The 21,776-nt window shown below is 40.2% G+C and overlaps 1 protein-coding gene and 1 long non-coding RNA gene across 3 annotated transcripts in view; one reads left to right on the top strand and one right to left on the bottom strand.

Moving 5' to 3' along the window:
• Window positions 1-20,404, bottom strand: part of LOC119731088 (renalase-like) — a 73,752-nt gene extending 53,348 nt beyond the window's left edge. For both annotated transcript variants that reach the window (XM_038204102.1, XM_038204103.1), the window contains exons 1-2: window positions 20,159-20,404; window positions 1,447-1,552 (exon numbers count right to left, since the gene is read on the bottom strand). In XM_038204102.1, the coding sequence (XP_038060030.1) occupies window positions 1,447-1,552; window positions 20,159-20,279 (227 nt within the window). In that variant the 5' untranslated portion in view covers window positions 20,280-20,404. The remainder of the gene's footprint in view (window positions 1-1,446; window positions 1,553-20,158) is intronic.
• Window positions 20,322-21,457, top strand: LOC119731089. Its single transcript, XR_005271427.1, has 2 exons — window positions 20,322-20,406; window positions 21,422-21,457. It is a non-coding gene; the product is annotated as an uncharacterized LOC119731089 (long non-coding RNA).
• The last annotated feature ends 319 nt before the right edge of the window (window positions 21,458-21,776 follow it).

Below are 21,776 nucleotides of genomic sequence, written 5' to 3'. Positions count from 1 at the left end.
TTCTGCATTCAGATCAACTGAAACTTGGCACATACAATGACCACCATGAGAAATGGTGTATTTGAGAAGTAACATCGTGACGTCATTCTTGTGTGTCTCGTGACGTCACATTAAACGTGCATTATTTGAAGCTCTATATCAATAATCTCACAGGGGCAATTGGGTTGAAACTTTGTACATTATGTGTTTTGGGTGAAAATATAAGTAACGTCACATTAAAGGTTCATATTCCTATATATTCATAATCATATAGGTCTACATGTATATCTAGAGAAGATGTGTTGATGACGGTAGACAAGGCCATGTAGGTAGATAGGGCCTTGTTACAGGTGAAAATATAAATTAAGTCACATTAAAATTACATTTTCGAAGGCCTATATGTACAAATCTATAACTCCAATTGGGTAGTAACTTGGTGCATGAATGTACATAGACTGAGATGTGTTATAGATGAAAATTAATACGAGACCTTTCACATCCATGAAATGGTGTACAGTACAATGACGTCATGATGATATTACCATCTGTCACCTCCTAGGAATTGTAGTTTTTACAGTTCAATATCTACAGAACTACACATCTGATCAGGACAAATGTGTGCATCTACAATAGGTAATTGCTTAACAAAAATCACTTACATGATCATTTTCTTCTAAAACCGAAACAGCTCTGTGTTTAACTACAAACACACCATACCGGTACGTCTAGTTAATACTTACTTTGTTTACATGTACTTTACATTGTATTGACAGTATTCTGCATAATTAATCTGTTTTATTGTTAAACTGATAAATAACATACATAAAAACTTGCATAGGGAAGAACTTACTAGTTTCAAAATAATCATTATTTTAAAAATGCCAACAAATTGTAAAATTACATGTCAGCTCAACCTCGTCCCCAGGGTGTCGAACAGTACCCGCCCATCACTACCTGCTCTCTCACCCTGGTATTGGATCATTTGCATGTGCAAGATTTTTGAACACGTATACAAATGAGGAACAGTCTGGTGCCATGGATATGCGTTACATTAGCGTTTGTTTTCGTATGCGGTGTCTGGGGTAAAAACAGAGTCAATTGGCGAGCACGGCGTGAGTAACGAAAACACGATTTTTAAAATTAAACTGCTACGATCTTATCGAGACAGCATGTAGTATCATATTTCATATTAATATGAGCAAATTGGAAAGGAAATTAGTATTTTCGAGAAGGCGTGGACGAATGATCGCGAAAACACGTACTGCACGTTGTGAATAATAGCACCAAGTACACGATAAAAATCCATTACTAGCCAATTGCGGTATCTAATCAGGATACAGGAAGAAAGTTTCCTATCCAGGGCTTACTACTGGAAACTAGGTTGGAAATAAAGTGAGCCCTGGGGACGAGGTTGATGTCGGCTGACCAACTACATTCAGTGCGTACACACATGTATGTTTTGAATACCTTTTGTGTCTCTCTGCATATTGAGGTGTAAGTGAGATGTACTGGGCTCCAAGGTCAACACTGCATTGTGGGTTATCAGGGTGCCGACTTGTACTCATTCGACCACCTGAACAATAAAAAGAGAAAACAAGAGGAAATTGTTATTATTAAAATGGTTTGAGACATATTATTATTTACATCAACATTTAAGTTATACATGTGGTTACATGTATATTAATTCCCTCATGGAAGATTTCTGGAGGAAAACAAGCAATTGGAGAGTACCATTCCAATCACATTGCTGCAATTCCACAAGTACTTGATTGGACGGAAATTCACTTTGGTTACAGACCACAAGCCACTCACTGTGGATTTTCAATTCGCAGGCCTCCACTCCGCCATTGGCCGCAGCGCGAATGCAAAGATGGGCTATCATACTGTCTGCGTACACATATGATATTGAGTATAGGCGTTCTGTAGACCATGGAAATGCTGATGAATTATCCAGATTACCAAGACAGGTAGACAGACTACTCTAATGTACAGGAGGTCAAGTATTTCTCATGCGTAGATGAGTTGCCGATTACATCAGATGATATCAGTAGAGCCACTAGAACCGACACAGAATTAGCCAAAGTGTAGACTTTGTAGCAAATGGTTGGCCAGGTTTTGTTCCAGATGAACAGATGAAACTGTACTTCAGGCGTAGAGTGGAATCGTCAATTGATAAGGGCTGTATTTTGTGAAGAATGAATGAGAGTAGTTATTTCAGCTTAGCACAGAGACAGGCTGTTAAATGATCTCCACAACCAACACATGGGCATATGTAGTATGAAAAGCCTAGCACGTCACTTTACTTGTGGTGGCCAGGGCTAGATAATTACTTTGTACATCGAAAACCTTGTAAATGCCTGTACCACGTGCCTATCAGTTGGAAATGCTCCTCCTACCACTCCACTCAAGTCATGGGAGTGGCCATTCCAAGTTTGGCAACGGGTGCACATTGATTTTGCTGAGCTAAAAGGCCAGCAGTTGTTAATTTTGAGTGATAGTCACTCAAAGTGGGTAGAAGTAAACCCCGTATAAAACTATCACTACTGCAAAGATCATGGATGTCTTGAGGTTATTTCCTCATATGGACTTCCAGAAGAAATTGTTTCAGACAATGGGCCACAATTCACTTCAGCTGAATTCAAAGAGTGTATGGACAGAAACGGTATCAAACATACCCGAGTGGCACCATACCACCCTGCTTCAAATGGAGCAGCAGAGCGGTCCGTTCAGATTGTCACTGATCAAAAAATGTTGGATCCTAACCCTAAAAAGCAGCATCTTTCAGTGCATCACAAACTAGCAAATTTCCTCATAATGTATAGGAACACCCAACGGACTACTACAGGTAGAACTCCAGCCGAGTTATTCCTCAAGAGGCAACAACCAGATTTTCTCTCTTGAAACCCAACTTGGCACAAAAACTTGAGAGCAAACAAGAAAAACAAAGAATGTATCATGACCAAGACAGAGTAAATGAGTGAACTGTCCAGGTAAATTAGAAAGCGAGGGTCAAAAGTCATGAAAACAGGCTGGTGAAGTGGCTACCTGGGAAACTCGTAAAAGTTTGTGGACCACGTACATAGTATACATTGTTCATATGTATACAAAAACAGGTATGTGCACATTGATCACATTTATCCCTCCCAGGAAGAAAATCAGTCAGAGTCAGTTGTAGGGGTCCCAAGTTACACAAATAGTCCGGAACTTGTACACTTACCATCGTCATCAGAACAAGAGAAAAAGGGAGACACATGTAACAGAACTGAGGTAGTCAGATCACTCCTCAAAAACTAGACTTGGTGCCAAGTCGGTAATTGTTTTATGTACAGTACCGGTTACTGGCTCCACACACGCAAAATATCGCTGCACTGCGCATAGACTGGTTTCCAGACCAATGATGCTGACTATTGATGTTCAATTACCGACTTGTCGAATACGTTTTCATTTTGTACACAACATATGGGAGTCTTTTGAATTGCTAGCAAATTCTATGCGAGCACTCTGATTGCAATCAGAGTGCTCGCATAGAATTTGCTAGCGATTGATTCAGATTCCAGAGCGTATTCTAGGCCTCCACGGAAGATTGTTCTCATTGGCTGTTTCGGCAACCGGCCAAAACAGCCTTTGTTTTCGTTAAGATTTTTTTTTATTTTTGAGTGGTCGGGCACAACCCGACCACTGTCTAGAATTGTTCCGATTAATCTTTCTTTCTTTCTTTTTTTTTTTTTTCCGGACAATACTTCTCCGCGGGTTTACTCCTAAACCGTTCAAGATATAAACTTATAACTTCGAACACATATCGACCCTGATCCCAAGTAGTGCATATTGTCCTGACGTCATGATGACGTCATCAGGTATCAAATTACAAGCAATTTATTGTTTCTAATTTTTAATCATTACAAATCGATATAAAATCAACTGTGAGAGACCGGAACTTGTTTTTAACGGCAGTCAATAGAATAATACTGGGTCTTCAATTTACTTCATGGGTGTCAAATCATACGACCCTTACTTCCGGAAGTGCCTTGTAATTTAAAAATGGTAAAAGATATGAACGTGCTTTCAACGATGTTAGTCTTCGGCAAGAAAGTACTTTTCGAAACTGTAACCGATGACGTCATGAAATATTAGAGCGCCCTCTAACGGCAGGTTGAAAAATGTCCAATATACATTTTGAATAGATGTCTGTGGCGAATATTTATTTAAGCCCATTGACTTTGTACACAGTTTTTCCACTTTGTGCCCTTCTTTCTCAAGGGACCTTTTTGGCCACTTTTCAATGGGGCATCTTCATCAAAGTAACACCAAGCAAAGACGGAATGCTAAGATTGTGCCAGAACAATGATGGCATGATGACGTCATCAGGTGTCACGTGACAAGCAATTAAACTTTGATATTTTTTTATCTTTAAAAATCTATATAAAATCAATAATGAGATCTGTCGTCTTGCTGTTTGCGGCAAGTGATAGAGTAAAGTAAGGTCTTTATTTTTTAACGTGTACGTAAAATCACATGACCTTTGCTTCCGGTCGAAACCGGAAGTGGCTTATTATTGGCTTACTATTTAAAATTGGAAATAGATATGAACTTGCTTTCAATGGTGTTAGTCTCTGGCCAGACAATATTCTTCAAAACTTGTACCGGTGACGTCATGAAATTCTCGACCACCCTCTAGCGGCAAGTTTAAGAATGTCCAAAATGCATTTTGAATAGATGTCTGTGGCGAAGTGTTTTGTAATCGCCTGAAAACTGGTATATATAATGACTTTCATGCAAACAACACGTGTGAAGTTTGAAGTTGATGACGTCATCAGACCGGAAGTTACAACGAAAAGACCTTCTATTCTTCAAAAATAAATCAATCCTGAGAGATATAATCGTGAATTGTCCATTGAATGATAGCTTAATTAAACATTGGCCATGATTGTGCCAGGTTCGTGGCTTGTCTAATTGTTCACACACGTGACCCACCGCCGACAAAAATACCCTTATAGTAGTCCGTCGCTCAAAAATTCAATGAAAGCATAGTGCGTCGCCGTTCGGCCACGGCATAGGGCGCGCACGCCCGCTGAACGTAGCCTGGCTTTTCGTTTGCTTTTCGCGGGCGTACATGTACATGTACAATGTACATGTCCAGTTATTAGTACGTAGACTCTGAGAAAGTCTGAGGAGAAGTACTGTTGTTACGCGTGTACGACTAAAATAGATCGCTGCGCGCGTCTTCGTCTTGAAAAAAAGGCAAGACAGAAAAGCGCGCATGCGCAGTTAATGTGTCATAACCAGGGTTAAGCTTGTACACTGCATGCACACTGTGATTCGGAAAGTAGAATGTGTGCACTTACGCTGTTCGTGGCGCGGCCGGGAAAGGCATCCTCGTACGAACTCTGAGCGGCGATTTGGCGAATATAAATGTTTGTTTCTGTTTATAAATTTACCTTCGGATAGTAAGTATTATTTCGGTTTTTTTTTTAGGCAAATGGTATTGGGAGTTCATGCTGAAAACAGCTTACCATTTAAAATGGCTCCAGTTATGATCGGACACATGGATACATGCAAATCAATGAACATGCATCCTCTCCGAATAACATCAGTATTCACTACCCATATTCACTGTTTCTATGTTTAAAAAAAATAAATGCATACTGACATTGATCACTACCTAAACGAAACATTTTTAAACAAAAAGATTAATTTTATCAGACAGTTTAAATTTCGTTATTCTTTGTAAATATTCATAACTTAACTGGACAGTGTTTCATAAAATAGTTGTCTACCCGACCACTCTGCGTTTGTAACAACAAACGCTAAGCTCTAGTTTATTTTTATTTTTCAGTCATTTTGCCCATTGCATTGGTACATGTTTTTTTTGTCCAAGGCACTTTGGCCACTAAAATCAATCCGATTCACTTTATACTCGGCACACACTTAGACCAGCATCTGAAGGTGTGTGCCGAACATTGACGTCATCATGACGCCATCACGTGACCCGTGACGTCACAATATAGGTGCATATTTTGAAGGCCCATATCTCCATAACTACAAGTCCGATTGGGTTGCAACTTGGTATGTACCTAAACCGGGATGTGTTATAGATGAAAATTGAAGTGATTTCACAATGACGTCATCACATGACATGTGACGTCATATTTAAAATGCATATTTTGAAGGTCTATATCTACAGAACTACATGTTCGATTGGGTTGAAAGTTGGTATGTACCAAGACCGGGATGTGTTATAGATGAAACTTGACGTGACGTCACGATGACGTCATCATGTGACATTCGACGTCATATTAAACAAGTCAGGTGTGTTTACAAACACAAATGCCCCGCAACCGTGACTGTTCCCATGACATAACACCACTCTTTTAACATCAACTTACATGTACCTTGGTCACATGGAACATTCATTGACAGCATTAGTGTCTTCTGTAGGTTTTATATGAATTAATCCCTAATCCCTATAATCTCAGAATAAATACAAGATTTCTATTGTTTTAGCCACTGTGAACTTGACCCTTGACCTTTTGACCCCAAATTCAATAGGCTTCTTAGGATTACCAAGAACAATCCACAAACCAAATTTGAAGTTCATATGTTAAGTATTTCTCAAGTTATCGCGCTGACAAGCTTTCTATTGTTTTAGCCACTGTGAACTTGACACTTGACCTTTTGACCCCAAATGCAATAGGCTTCTTAGGATTGCCAAGAACAATCCACAAACCAAATTTGAAGTTCACATGTAAAGTATTTCTCAAGTTATTGCGCTGACAAGATTTCTATTGTTTTAGCCACTGTGAACTTGACCTTTGGCCTTTTGGCCCCAAATGCAATAGGCTTCTTAGGATTGCCAAAAACAATCCACAAACCAAATTTGAAGTTCACATGTAAAGTATTTCTCAAGTTATTGCGCTGACAAGATTTCTATTGTTTTAGCCACTGTGAACTTGACCTTTGGCCTTTTGGCCCCAAATGCGAAAGGCTGCTTAGGATTGCCAAAAACAATCCACAAACCAAATTTGAAGTTCACATGTAAAGTATTTCTCAAGTTATCGCACTGACAAGATTTCTATTGTTTTAGCCACTGTGAACTTGACCTTTGGCCTTTTGGCCCCAAATGCGAAAGGCTTCTTAGGATTACCAAGAACAATCCACCAACCAAATTTGAAGTTCATATGTTAAGTATTTCTCAAGTTATCGCGCTGACAAGATTTGTCCGGACACACACACCCACACACCCATACTTGTTTCACATGACTAGTGTGGACTTTCCATTGCTTTCGTGTAGTTAAGAAAAACCAGTGAAAAAACTCATTTTTCTCAAACTGTGAAAACTCTTTCAACCCAATTTTTTTTCTATGATTCCCTTTAGTGTTTCTCTTCATTCTGCTACAGATAAACCTAACCCAAAAATGCCTCTAAACCTGTTTTCCAGAAATGGGGAAACACTGTGTGGACGTGGGGTAAGTCCACACAACGTCGGTGCTACCTACATTATGTGGACGTCTTTTGTTCGGAAGTCCACACTGCGTATGTAAGACAAACTCACCCACCCACCCACACACACACCCACCCACCCACCCACCCACCCACCCACCCACCCACCCACGGAAGGACAAGGCGGAAACAGTATGCCCCTTCGGCTTCGCCGCGGGGCATAAAAAGCATATTTTGAAGGTCTATATCTACAGAACTACAGGTCTGATTGGGTTGAAAGTTGGTATGTGCCTAGACCGGGATGTGTTACAGATGAAAATTGAAGTGACGTCATGATGACGTCATCAATGGTTGCGTGATGTCACGTTAAAGATTAATAGATGCAATCTTTGAAAATCAATATAAAATCAACCGTGAGAGACCTGAACTTGACGTTTGCAGGAATTGATGGAATAATCCAGGGTCTTCATTTTTTATATTACGTGAAAAATCGTGTGACCCTTCTTTCCGGTTGAAACCGGAAGTGCCTTGTAATTTAAAATTGGTAAAATATGTGAACTTGCTTTCAACGATGTATGCTTTGGCTAAGTTGTTTTTCACAAAAACTAACGGTGACGTCATAAAATGTTAGAGTGCCCTCTAGCAGCAGGTTGTTATAGATGATTAGAGATGGAAATTGGTGTGACATCATCATGACATCACGTGACATGTGACGTCATAATTCAAAGCCCTACATGTATGAGAATGTAATCACATACCGTAGTTATATGCCACCATTTATTATAAACAGAACTACACATCCTTTCTGGATGGAACTTAAACTTGAACCTTTACATGTCACGTCACAAAAAAGTGACCGAAACAGCCCTGTGTTTGTCCACAAACATAAGTCTAGTTACTTTGAGGGTTTGTACTCTGTGTTGTGTAGCATTACAAAATTCATTATAGGGCAAACATGACTCAAATAAATCAAGTGTATCACAATGATACATTTTATTTCTATACACAATTTACCAAGCCGAGTAAATTGGTTGTTAAAACGTCACCAGATCTGCAAACATGTCCCTGACGTATGGAGAAGACCTCCCCATGTTGTAACGGAATGAATGAATGAGTTCTCTTTTGCATAGCGGTGTGCGATTGGATATCACCGCAAAAATGCACTGCATATGTATTGCGCTGCTTGCAATACATGAATAACGATGTGAGAACATAATCGTCAAGTCGTTAGAGATGTCGCAACCCGGCCGATGAAGTACTTGTCTTATACCAGCCACGCCGATGGAGTTCAACTGAAGTTCACGGACAAAATACGACTAACGACTTGTCATCAAGTCTACTCAAAAACCAGCTAGGGATTCACAAAGTAGTCCAGTGCAAGAAACAAATGGAAAACTGCACTGAAAATTCTCAGAGGCGATATCCACAAAGAATTAGAAAAGCACCTGAAAGTCTTGATTTGTAATTGTAAACTATGTATACATGTAACCCTACACAAAACAAAAAGGAAAAAAAAAAGTTTTCACATTACACTTGATTGTATTACAATTTATTCAAAACTTTGTAAGAAACATTTCATTGTGTTTCAACAGCCAGTACATGTAGTTATACATTTAACCAAGTTCATTGTGTTATTCATCTCCAAAACAAGAATTTAACAATATTGGACTTTGAACAAATTATGGAAGGACAAATGGGACACATGTTTAATGCTTCAGCTTATCTAGGACCAATGATTTAATTAGTTACAACTAATCTTTTTTTTTGTATGGTAAAATAATTTGCTGTGGAAAGTAACACACTGCATTTTATACTTGAAAATTCATAGGGGGGGGAGGGAGGAGTGTAATAGTGTTAACGTATTACTGTTAATGTTGAAGGGCGCCCTCTCTCGATATTGAATAAATGACGCCAGTGAGTGTCTCGTGCAAAATGGCCGCCATACTTAGTTGACTCTTTCTTGTGTCCCCTCCCCTAAAGATACCACATACATATATTCCTTTTGTTTCAGAAATTGATTCTAAATAATTATATGAATCATTCATAGTATATCTTGAATATGTATACATGTCCTTCCAGTTTATTTTTAGTGTCATCTTTGAAATACATACTTTTGAAAAAGTCATTTAAAAAAAGTCCATCATAAGCAACATATTAAATACGGCCCGATACTTCCCATTCCTTAATGCCACGGTTCACTGCATACTAATCAGATTGCAGATGTCCTACTGTCAGGACAATACCAAGTTGTCTTCTTAGGCATATTTTACAATTTTAAGCATGCCAAATGAAAATTCTCAAATTGACAGGAAGCAGAATTGCACTTCAGCATGATACCCTCTTTCTGTCTCCTACAGTAGCAAAATACATTTGTCAAATTAATACCTTTATCAACATTTGCTCTTTTACAGTATTCTGGAGACCTCGTATACAATTTTGCAACAACTTCTCGAAGAATTCCTCTCAGAAAGAACTCTGTTGACTGTGTTACACAGTCATGCCATGAATTACTATCTGGTCTGACTCTTTCTGTGTGCATAATAGTTCAGTCGGAAAAGGGGGGTATCGTGCACCCTCGGAAATCAATTTCTAATCAACGACTCTAGGTCAGAAAAAATGCGTAGAAAACAATTTGCTATGTTTAAAAATTCAAAAAATGTCCCACCTATTGTTTTTATGCAAATTAGTGCCGCCATTACCGAAAAATCTATTTTTCACTACATCTCAGCCAATATTGCAGATAACTAAAAGAATTAGGTGTCTAAACCCATGTTTTCAAGGTCAGAGATCACAATAAATCTATTCTGGAAGTGATCACATGTGGCTGTGGCATAGGAATATGCAAATTAGTACCGCTAATACTGGAAAATCATGTTTTTGGCATATCTCGGCCAATATAGCACATAACTACACAAGTATGGTGTCTAAACCCATGTTTTGTGTGTCAGGTATCATCAGAAGACCATTCACGAAGTAGCTATGTGTGTCTTTTGCAGGTAAATATGTAAATTCTAAAGTGCCGATTTATCAGAAATTTGATTTTTAGCCAATATCTCAGCTATTAATGATCAAAGCTGATTTTAAGCCATCATATTCAAAATTAACTGTAATATTGGCGGAAATTGAATAAAATATTGGCTAAAAATCAAATTTTTGATAAACCGGCAATTTAGAATTTACATATTTTCATGCCAAAGACACACATAGTTACTTTGTGAATGGTCTTCTAATGATACCTGACCCTCAATACATGGGTTTAGGCACCTTACTTGTGTAGTTACATGCTATATTGGCCAAGATATGCCAAAAACATGATTTTTTTCCGGTATTAGCGGCACCAATTTGCATATTCCTATGCCACAGACACATGTGGTCACGTCCAGAATAGTTTTATTGTGATCTCTGACCTTGAAAACATGGGTTTGGACACCTAATTCGTTCAGTTATCTGCAATATTGGCTGAGATATAGTGAAAAATAGATTTTTCAGTAATGGCAGCACTAATTTGCATAAAAACAATACGTGGGACATTTTTTGAATTTTTGAACATAGCAAATCGTTTTCTACGCATTTTTTCTGACCTAGAGATGTTGATTAGAAATTGATTTCCGAGGGTGCACGATACCCCCCTTTTCCGACTTAACTATAGTGTCAGGGTCAAAGTATGATCTTCTAGTTATATGCATTTGTGCCTGGACTTCAAAATAGTATTCATGGTCATGTTTTAAATACTTCACTCCAGATTCATCAGTTGTGAGACAAAACCGCCCTCCCTTATTACCGAGTTGTGCCTGGATTCCTTTCTTCTCAAAGCACAGAGGACACTTAATTTCAAGTACTCCTTTCCCACAGCACCTGCATGTCACAAGATTATTTGGTGACTCAGTCTTGACTCACAAATAACCCAGCTCTGGAAGTTGAGAAACCTGTATGATCTTTCTCCATCTTGGAAATGTACTTGTTGAGTCCCACCTCCTTGTGCTCACATCCCTACCTAATAAACTACTATTCCTACTACGTCGACTCAGGCCTCGGGGGCTGGTGTCAGGCGCGATGACAGACGTTCCACTCCTCCCTCTCCCTCATCAGTGTGTTCAGTTCATCTACATTAGACGCGTCGCTGTTTTCTCGAAGCATGTTGACCATAGTCTTAGGAGGGCGCCCAGGGTTCATCCTCCCCGGCTTGGGCTCCAATGTGATGACTAGACTGGCAAGTAGCTCAGGGTGGCGTAAACAGTGCCTTGCTAGTTGCAGTCTTCTTGCCTCAATTTTAGTGGTAAGCATCGGTAGGTCTCCATAGAGCTCGGCATTCGTCATGTGCTGTTGCCAACTGACGTCAAGAGCCATCCTGAGCATTCTTGTATAGCAACCTAGTGACTAAAGCATGGTCTTGGTGAGTGTCTACGTCTCGCATCCGTACGTGAGAATGGACTCTATGGCAGCTATGAAGTCTCTCTTTTTGAGCCCTCTGGTCAGGTTCAACTTCCAGATCTTCTTGTCGTTCATAGCCCTCCACGTCAGTGCTCTGTACCTTTATGTCCTTCTGTGAGCTCATTATTCTTTAGCCGAGCTTGAAGTCTAAGACTTCCTTGATAGTGTTATTCTTGACGGTCTTGAGAGTACCTTCGTCGCAGTTTAACACTATGTACTCTGTCTTTTGAGCGTTCAGGTGGAGTCCAACTTTATTGCAATCAGTTTCCACTCTTGTCAGTAGCTGCTGTGCATCCTCCATCTGGTCAGAGAGCAGGCAGGGCAATGTCATCTGCAAAGTCCAGATCTGTGAGTGTAACTGGTCCGACCCTTTTGGTTCGCCCTGGTTTTATGGTAAAACCAAGCTTCTCATGATCTTTGGTAGCTTGACGTAGAGCATAATCAAGGAAGGGTGTCAGAGTGTCTCCTTTCAGCACACTAGCTAGGAGCTTGAACACTGCTGTTTCTCCGTCCGGTGATACAACTTTCGCCATGGTCTTGATATAGCTGGCCTCTATTGCTTTCAGTAGACGGTTCAGCACTCCGTATGCTTTCAGGATCTTCAGCATTTTAGCCCGATGAATGGAGTCAAAAGCTTTGCGAAAATCGATGAAAGTTAGCAGGGCTGGTCACTTGTTCTTCTCGACTTCCTCAATTTATTTATTATTTATTTATTTCTGTCTTCTTTATACTGGGTGGCCCATTCATTCATTTTATCAGAACAGATCTCCTATGGGTCTCAATGATTTTGCAAAGAGCAAGTATTTGTGTATCATTGTGTGCTTCTGTCGAAAACCATTTTGATTGAATCTACATGTAGGGTCAATGGCAGTGCGAGTCCTGTTCAAGATCATCCGGTTGTTTAGCTTTTCTGGGTAGCAAAAAGACTTGATCATGGAGAGTGATAGCATTGCTGGGTCTGTTCTGGTGGCAGACTTCATTTTTGATGCAGTTATCCTTCCTCGGCGTTGCTGATACCAAATCTTGCTAGATAGGGATCGACACCAATGCATGATGTTTTGTCGAAATATCTAGCTTTAGCCACAGGGCCGCGAGATTGTACGTAATCTGACTGCAGACACTCGGCCATGAAAAGCGGAACCCAAACCCCCAAAAATATATTTCATATTTCAACAAATATGTAGCACCAAAAATAATAATGACTGGTAAGCCAATTGCAAAAACTACTTTTAGATGATAAAATCACTGAAATTGCTCAATCCGTTCAAAGAATATCACCATTTAAACGCAATGACCCTAAACCAGTTTTTCCCTAAAAAAGCTATTTATTGTGTGTTCTGACTGTATGGAACAACAAGGAAAATGACACAGAATAACTGTCAACAACTGTAGTACACAATATCTTTATTAACAACCCAGGTTAGGCAAACAATATGATTTATAAAATCCCCTTTTTTTAAAAGACAGGCCTTCAAAAGGACTTTGTTGAATATTTTTAACTTTTAAACTGAGGTTTTATCGCTGGTTATGTTTTAAGACAATTGTGACGACGATTCTTGAAATCATATTTTTGGACAAAAGAGGTTTTAGGATCACTGTGTTTAAACGGTGATATCCTTTGAACGGATGGAGCAATTTCAGTAATTTTTGTCTAAAAGTAGCTTATGAAATTGGCTTCCAGTTATAATTTTAGTTGGTGCTACACATTTTTTTAAATATGAAATATAATTTTGGGGGTTTGGGTTCCACTTTTTTTAAACTCACCCTGTATTTACATTATAAAAACAAGGTGTACTTGTATGTACGTGCATTATAGTGCAGCGCCGGATGCTTCGTGGAAATTATTATGGGAAATTTTCTTGAAAAAAAAAAGGCGGCAATCAGCATATATCACCAGAGAAAACTGCAACAGCCAATTAGCCTGTGCACAAGTGATGAGACCACCAAGATGGTGGGGTCAAAGTTTGCATGGCCGATGAAATCATTTGCACGATATCCATTCTGGTGGCAGCCTTGCGGGATTGACCTTATTTTGATCCTGTTACAAGTTCTTACAATTTCGTGGTAGAAATATCGTCCTTCGACATCATTTTACGTTTGCAGCTGTAGAATGGGAACCAGCCAATGGAATTTTTATGGACAGAGCACCATTTAAAATGTATGTTAAAATATAGACGGTACCTTTTAGCAGACACAGTGAGGGAAAATTTGCAAGTTTTTGAAAACGTGAATATTCATTAAAAATCATTATAAGTCATGAAAGACACAACATTGTTTTATTGTCCTTTTTATACAACTCGGCAGAAAGTCCTTAATGCCTGGTGAACTGGATAAAAATCGCCACTTGAAAGAGTTTTGGCAGTGCAAAATGAGAAATTTCTGATGCCGCGATAAGGGTTGCCTCAATACTATCTATATATATAAGAGAGAGTTTAACTCGGCCTCCGAGACGATGTTTGCTCATGAAAGGATCCGAGACCGCGGGCTCCCGCGGCGCCAGAATCGCTCCACGTCCGTGGAAAAATGCGGAGGGTGTCTTCCGCCGAGTCGGACACTTCGTGTCGTCCTGATTTTCCCGTACGGACCGGCGATCCTTTTCTTCTATCTTTCGTGACTGCATTTTGCACAGGCATTTGCCGTCGTGTGCGCTTTCACGTTGACTGCCTGTCCGCCCCCTGTGCTGGCTTTTCTGCGAGTCTAGACTGTGCGAGGTCAGCGAGGTCAACGTAGGGGTTGCGTTTACGTGTTCTACTCAGCCGTTCTGCAAAAGCGTTCACCAAATTGTGGTATGGGGTGACCTTGGTAAAATATTTTTTCTCCATGGTGCGTGGCCACCAAGTGCCCCTATTCTTTCATATGCTTCGCTTGCCGCCCCTGCGCCGAGTGCAACGAATACTCAGAAGGACTACACATTAGTATGCCTAGCGCGGTCTGACCCAATCGAAAGTCTACACTGCGTGGTACTTCCCGGCTATGCGTAAAACCGTCACTGGCAACGTGTACTGCAGCCTGCTCCACACCCTGCAAACGAGGTTGGGTCTACGGTGCTCGCTATTTGAAGCGCAAGCATGTGACGTCGCGTGGTAGAGTGCTGTTGCTTCCATAATGTGTTTACAGCTCCATGCTTCCACCACCAAGGCTGAGCGTTGTGAGTTCGCTGCCCGCCACGTATAATTCAGTGTCGTGTTATAATTTCGGGGGCCTGTTTGGGGTCAACGAAGGATCGATGCATTGCTTCAAATATCGCGATCTTAAACGAAGTCACAAAAAAATAGACGAAAAAATGTCCGACCCGGCGGAAGACACCCACATTTTTCCACGGACGTGAAGCCGCGGTCTCGGATCCTTTCAGGAGCAATTAAACATTTCTCGGAGGCCGAGTAAAACTTGCTCTTATATAGATGGTTGAACCAACTTGAATAAAAGTTGAATCGACTTTTTCCTCGCAGACGGTCTCGCAAATTGTAAGAAGTTCAAGTTTACGTTTGTTGAAGAGTCCAATACTGAAACTTAATTATGACCTTCCTCCATGATTCAGACCGTTTGTAATTTTATGGTAACACTCAACATTTTCATTTCAAATGACACCTTCACGTTTTATTGAATTATGATTTATTGTCACAACTGTACAACCAGTCTTCGCCTGGACATGTGTACTACAGTAAACTTTTCACTACGTTTTCTAAATGCGACTGCCTCACAAAAAGCCAATTAAACAGACCAACGGCAACATTTACAGACAGTTGCCATATGGTACATAATTATCATGTGCGTAAATCGACGGGGGACAGGGGGAATCCACCCCCCCCCCCCCCACACACACACACATTTTGAGGCGGGGGACATTGTTTGGTTCCCCCCCCCCCCACTTTTTCTTCCCCGAATAAAAATATTGTAGCCTACAATAATGATTCTATTGCTCAGAATACATGTAGCTGATTCAATTACTCCAAACTCAAAACTTTCAAAGATGATCTTTTGCTCAAATTGGTTTTAGAGGTCAGAAATTGCCTCCGATCACACCACAGAAATTGCTTTTCTATAACTGCATGTCTCCCCAAATATCCCCCATTTACATTTATATAACTCCCCACATTTTCATCCCCAACACTACGCCCTACCCGATCTATGATCGGGTAAATCAGCTTGTTACTAATACTAGGGAGTCCGACTATACTAGCCTATCGTACAGTGCCCCAAATTCGTGCTGCCCAATATTCGCGTAACCAACTTTCTCGGCTCAGATCTTTTTGCACACAACACGGACTGACGTCAAATCACCGTCAAGGATCCATCCTCACATCGCCTTTCTTCTCAATGCAGTTATGCGGAAATCAAAAGCTTTTTCGAGAAGTTCTTTGAAAGAAATCAAAGAGAGAGTAAATTATTGCCGTACTGACTAGATACAAAACGTAACATTATTGAATGGCCTAGTGTCACCCGTCCCACCCCGAAATGTGAAAGACAACTTCGGTCGACTTTCACTAAACATCAGAGGGTGTAATCAGAATTAAGGAGCACGAAAAACGATGTGCGCCTTATACCACGTTATTATTTTACAATCTGTTTTGCAAAGATCATATTTCGGTACCGAGTTGTTTGTTGGAATGAAAATGCTTTAAAATATATTTCTATTGGAATAAGACCTTAGAATCATTATGTTAAAAGTACCCCAAAAATGCATGCAATGTGCATAAGCTGATTACTATTTTTGTTTAATTGAAATGAGGTGCATGCGATCATGTGTCGCGGCAGCGCGATCGGCTGCCACGTACAGTCGACTGCGTGCAGGCGCGACTATATAATTAATTGATTGATATCGCTGGTGTATTAGAATGAGTAACAAATGCCGGATAACAACAACATTGTTACCATGGTTAACAGAAGGGTGTTTTTGTTATGTTTTTACTGGAAGGGTCATTTCAAATACATTTTTTTCCATGCACCATACTTAAAAATATAGCCACGGCATACTTCATGTACATGTAAACTTAATATTGCATTTATTGCTATTTTTGGTGAATCTGTATAAATTTGTAAAATGTTTTTTTGAAAAGGGCACTTGCTCATCCCTTGTGAAATGTAGACAGGTTTTTTCTCCGGACACTTGGCCTCCGTAAAATCAAAAAGCAGGAGGTGGGGGGGGGGGGGGGGGGGCTGTTCAAAACCGCCAATTATGCACACACAGGGCCAATATATGGTGCTTTTCAGGGCGATAAATTCTGAAAAAGGCACCCACAACGGCAGAAGCCACAAAAAAGGGCACCACTTCCTTTTTGAAAAGGGCACTTGTTCAGAAAAAAAGGACACTTCGTAAAAAAAGGGCACTCTTTACAAATTATTGGGGGGGGGGGTAAGCCCGTTGAAAAAAGGGCATTTGAATGGAAAAAGGCAGTCTTTACAAAAGATTGGGGGGGGGGGGTAAATCCCCCTATCCCCCTAGCCCCCCGCTGGCTACACCTATGGCAGGGGACGCTTCATGAAAAATATGTGCTGTCTGGGCCATGTAACTCAATATAAATATTTTTTTTTAATAACTTTAATAGACTTGTTGGCTTTAGTTGGGCTTTATATTTCCTGGGCTTTTCAAACATAATTTCTTTCTTTTTCCTTTCTTTTTTCGATGCCAATACACTTTTCGTAATTTCAAGATTATTTTGAATATATCCTATTTTCGAGTTTTATACAAAGGCCTATAGGCCCATTTACATTTTATACATATTTACCTATTAAATGTAGATCCCAATAAAATTGTTATTCTGATCATCCCAGTCAACAGAGACAGTTTTTAAGATGTGGGATTTTAAAACTTATGACCAACAAAATTCCAAAAAAATATAAGAAATGTGTCTTTTTAGTTGTACCGTAAGTTTTACACCCTTGTAGAAACTGCAAATTCTTATCTATGACATCTTAAATATAGTTCTGACAATATTGGGAGACCAAGAAAGGTCACCTTTCGGTCATATTTTCGACTTCTGCAGGCCCAGAAGCATCTGCCTGCATTTATACAAAAAAACAAGGAAATACCAAATTTTACAAGACTTTGTACAGTGTTTTTTAATTTTAAATGGCAAAAGTCTGAAGTGAAAAACGAGGAAATCAGCTGATCCGAGGAAGAGTTGCATGCCTGTGAAATGTGAAAGACAACTTCGGTCGACTTTCACTAAACATCAGAGGGCGTAATCAGAATTAAGGAGCGCGAAAAATGACGTGCGCCTTATATCACGTTATTTAATTATTTTACAATCTGTTTTGCAAAGATCACATTTCGGTACCGAGTTGTTTGTTGGAATGAAAATGCTTTAAAATATATTTCTATCAGAATAAGACCTAATCAGCATAAGCCGCTGCTGGTTAAAGTTCGAGCATCAAAGGATAAGATCCCAGTGAAAGTATGTCATTTTTTAGGATGCACGCTTTGCAAAATATTATAACTTAAAGGCAAGTGCGCAGAAATAGGAGCGCGTAGCTTTAGCCTAGGACTAGGAGGTCTGACGATATAAAAGGAAAGGGGTAATCCTTACTTTTAGAACCCCGTTCCTATATAGGAAGGGAAAGACTCACAAAAACAGTTGACTAAATGACACTCAAAATTGACATTCTGATACTTCTTGGCACATCTGAACCATTGGCAATGACACCTTCTTGAATATCAGCAGGTTTAATTTTGTGGAAAGAGGGTAGGGCTTTGATTTATGAGGGAAATTCAGGGGTAAAGGGCGACGATGACAGCCAGAAAACAGACTCAAAAACCAAGATGGCAAATGTGAAAGCTTGATGCAATGAAAGCTCGATGCTGATTGGCTGATAAAAAAATAATCATCTTATTTATTTTTTTTAGCAGCCAATCAGCATCGGGCTTTCATTATGTAGGGCTTTCACTCATGTTGTGACTCTGTGAGAACTACAACATGCACGTCTGACTGCAAAAAAAGGTAGGAAAGTCGCATTTTCTTTGAAAGTGCTTTCAAAATTACAACTAACACAAGTTTATAAAATTATATGAAGAAAAAAGACTGCTTTAGCCTGCAAAAGTCACATTGGTAAAAGTCAGTTTTGAACAGAACTCGTAAAATATAGAGGTGTCCTAAAAGATAAGGATTACCAGGAAAGGAGAGGGTGAGAGAGGAGAAGGGAAAATGGAAGAAATAACCATAAAGCTGCAACTTTTTGGAGCTGATTACGGACCGAGTTGTAGTATGGAACGCCGTATTATCGCGGTACTTATCACGTTTCTCGTTCGGAATAGAGATTGCCCACTTACCTTCCAGAATTGTCCTGTCTTATGTGTAGAATAACTCTTCCTTTTTAAATTAATATAACAAAATCTGACGGGTGGTGTGGTTTATTCCGTGTACGATGCCTGTGAAAATAGACATGCGCGGCGTGTGCGAACGGAGGTGGACTCCCTATTATCGCGGTATGCGGGAAGTGGTTTTTATAATGATCCCAACTTTTTTGTTCATAGTTTATGTTTGACCAAAACACCCCCTGAATAAAGTCTGATATTTTCCCTGTAACGTTCAAGTTCATCAAAGACAAAATGTCTGCAGGATGATTTCTTAAGACCCTGCCCTTCCCCCGAAAGGAGAACACAAATCCCTGAGGCAAGTCTACTGATCGGCGATTGAGGGCGCCATTCACTTTACACGGTGTGCAGTTTTATTTTCGCTAACGCGCGGTGCTTATTTTGATCCCGTAAAAGTTGTTACGATTTCGCGCTGCAAATATCGTCGTTCGACTTCATTTTACATTTGCAGCTGAAGAATGGGAACCAGACAATGGAACTTTCATGGACAGAGCGCCATTAAAGATTTATGTTAAAATATAAACGGTACCTTTTAGCAGACACGGTGAGGGAAAATTTTGCAAGTTTTGGAAAAAGTTAATATTTATTAAAATCGTTAAAAGTCCCGAAAGACACAACATTTTTTAATCGTCCTTTTAATACAACTCGGTAGAAAATCCTTGATGACTGGTGAACTGGATAAAAATCGCCACTTGAACGAGTTTTGACACTGTAAAAAGAGAAATTTCCCATGCCGCGATAATAGGGATGCCGCGATAATAGGGAGTCCGACTATACCCCTAGAACTATCATGACTATGGGTAGGCCCTATTTTATTACGAGTAATAATACCCATAGTTCTAGGGGTACCGAGTTGGTTACGGACTGAGTTGGTCACGGACCGAGTCGGTCATGGACCGAGTCGGTTACGGACTGAGTTGACTCAGACTAAGCATGGACTAAGCATGCTAAGTTGGTCACGGGCCGAGTTGACCTGAAACCCAAAGAGCAATTACCTACCTGCCCCTCTGGCCTTCTCCCATACAACAATTTCTATTTTGTGTTGCAAATCCCGCTTCAGGATGTGGGCGCAAAGAGCCCCCGTCAATCCCGCACCAGCGATAAGAATTTTCGGCATCATCTATGATTTAGGGCACCCTACGAACAATTTATCACACCATACAACAGCCGACAGCGCTGCATGCCACCCATGCGCTGCTGACTGCAACCTCCATAAAGTTCAGCCGGCCGGCAAATGATGTTTTGTAGTTGTTGTGCCCATTCTTGAAAATCACGCATTCTCGAGAATGGGCATGCACATTCTTGAGAATGTGCAACTGGATCCTTGCTCAATCTTGGCAAAAAATAACTCTTCCAGATTGAGCGCACATTCTTGAGAATGCGCGACAAGATAACGGTCTTGTCGATGCCGAGCACCGGCTGCGCTTGGCAAGTCTAGCTGAATCCTCGTTCACTGATTCTCAATAATTATACTGTTGCAACGCAAGGCGCTGAAAAGTAGAGTGGATATGATAAGTAAAGGCGTATTAATATGGGGGGGGGGCGGACCGGGAAAATATAAGAGACATAATAATGATAGTGCAAAGAATTCTGATTTTTGGGATAATAAAAGCGGGGGGGGGGGGGGACGTAAGAATGAAGAATGTGAAGAATGAGAATGAATACTGCGACATCCCATAGTGCTAATGCTATTTCCCATTTAAATTGCCACCATTTTATTGTTCACATCCCACCATAACGTCGCAGAGCTGGATTCTATCTAGTCAAAAGAGCAATTTTGGCAGCTTCTGGACATCGTTTTTTTTTCGTGGCACGCATATGATACATGCAGGGACTTGTAACTTGTCTAGCCTAAACAAAGCACTTCCCAGACTAGTTCCCAGTCCTCCGTTATTACAAAACTTCCCATAAGTGGGCAGAAAAAAGCAATAATAACAGGTTTAATTTGATTCAAATTATCGTAGTTATACGAGTACAGAAGTATAGCACATTTTGTTTCCTCTTTATATGAATTGTTTCCCTTTTAACCGCTATACAATTCATTTAACATAATTATGTCGTGCAATGTTTGTTAAGATTGGGCAAAATTCACAAATTGTGCACGTGATATTCCCACCCAATCTTAAGAATGAGCGCTCATTCTTAAGAACGCGTGCTCGTTCTTAAGAATGAGCGCTCATTCTTAAGAATGCGCGCCCATTCTCAAGAATGTGCATGCCCATTCTCGAGAATGCGTGATTTTCAAGAATGGGCACAACACAGTTAATTGTAGCAGCTAGTTAGCAAAAAGATACCATACAAACACAGCAACGTTCTTTGCTTTGAAACTAACGTCCCGGCGCCCAATCGCAGCAGCTTGCCCAACTGCGGCAGTTGTTCCAACTCGAACCACGTGGCTAAAAAGATAGACTTGATGACAAGTCGTTTATAGATAGTCGTATTTTGTCCGTGAAATTCGAACTCCATCGGTGCGGCCGCATAGTGTTCATTCGTTTTCAGTGAACGTACGCAGGACGGGCATTTACGTCTCGGCCAATGAAAAGCTTTGCTTGCCACGCTTCACCAACAGTTACCGCCCACCATGACCGTCTACTGCCTTACTTTTATTATTCAAATT

The sequence above is a fragment of the Patiria miniata genome, unplaced genomic scaffold (genome assembly GCF_015706575.1).
Source record: "Patiria miniata isolate m_02_andy unplaced genomic scaffold, ASM1570657v1 HiC_scaffold_23, whole genome shotgun sequence".
NCBI classification, from domain to species: domain Eukaryota; kingdom Metazoa; phylum Echinodermata; class Asteroidea; order Valvatida; family Asterinidae; genus Patiria; species Patiria miniata.
Note: the sequence above shows the minus strand (reverse complement) of the source record. Positions and strands in the feature narration are given on the sequence as shown.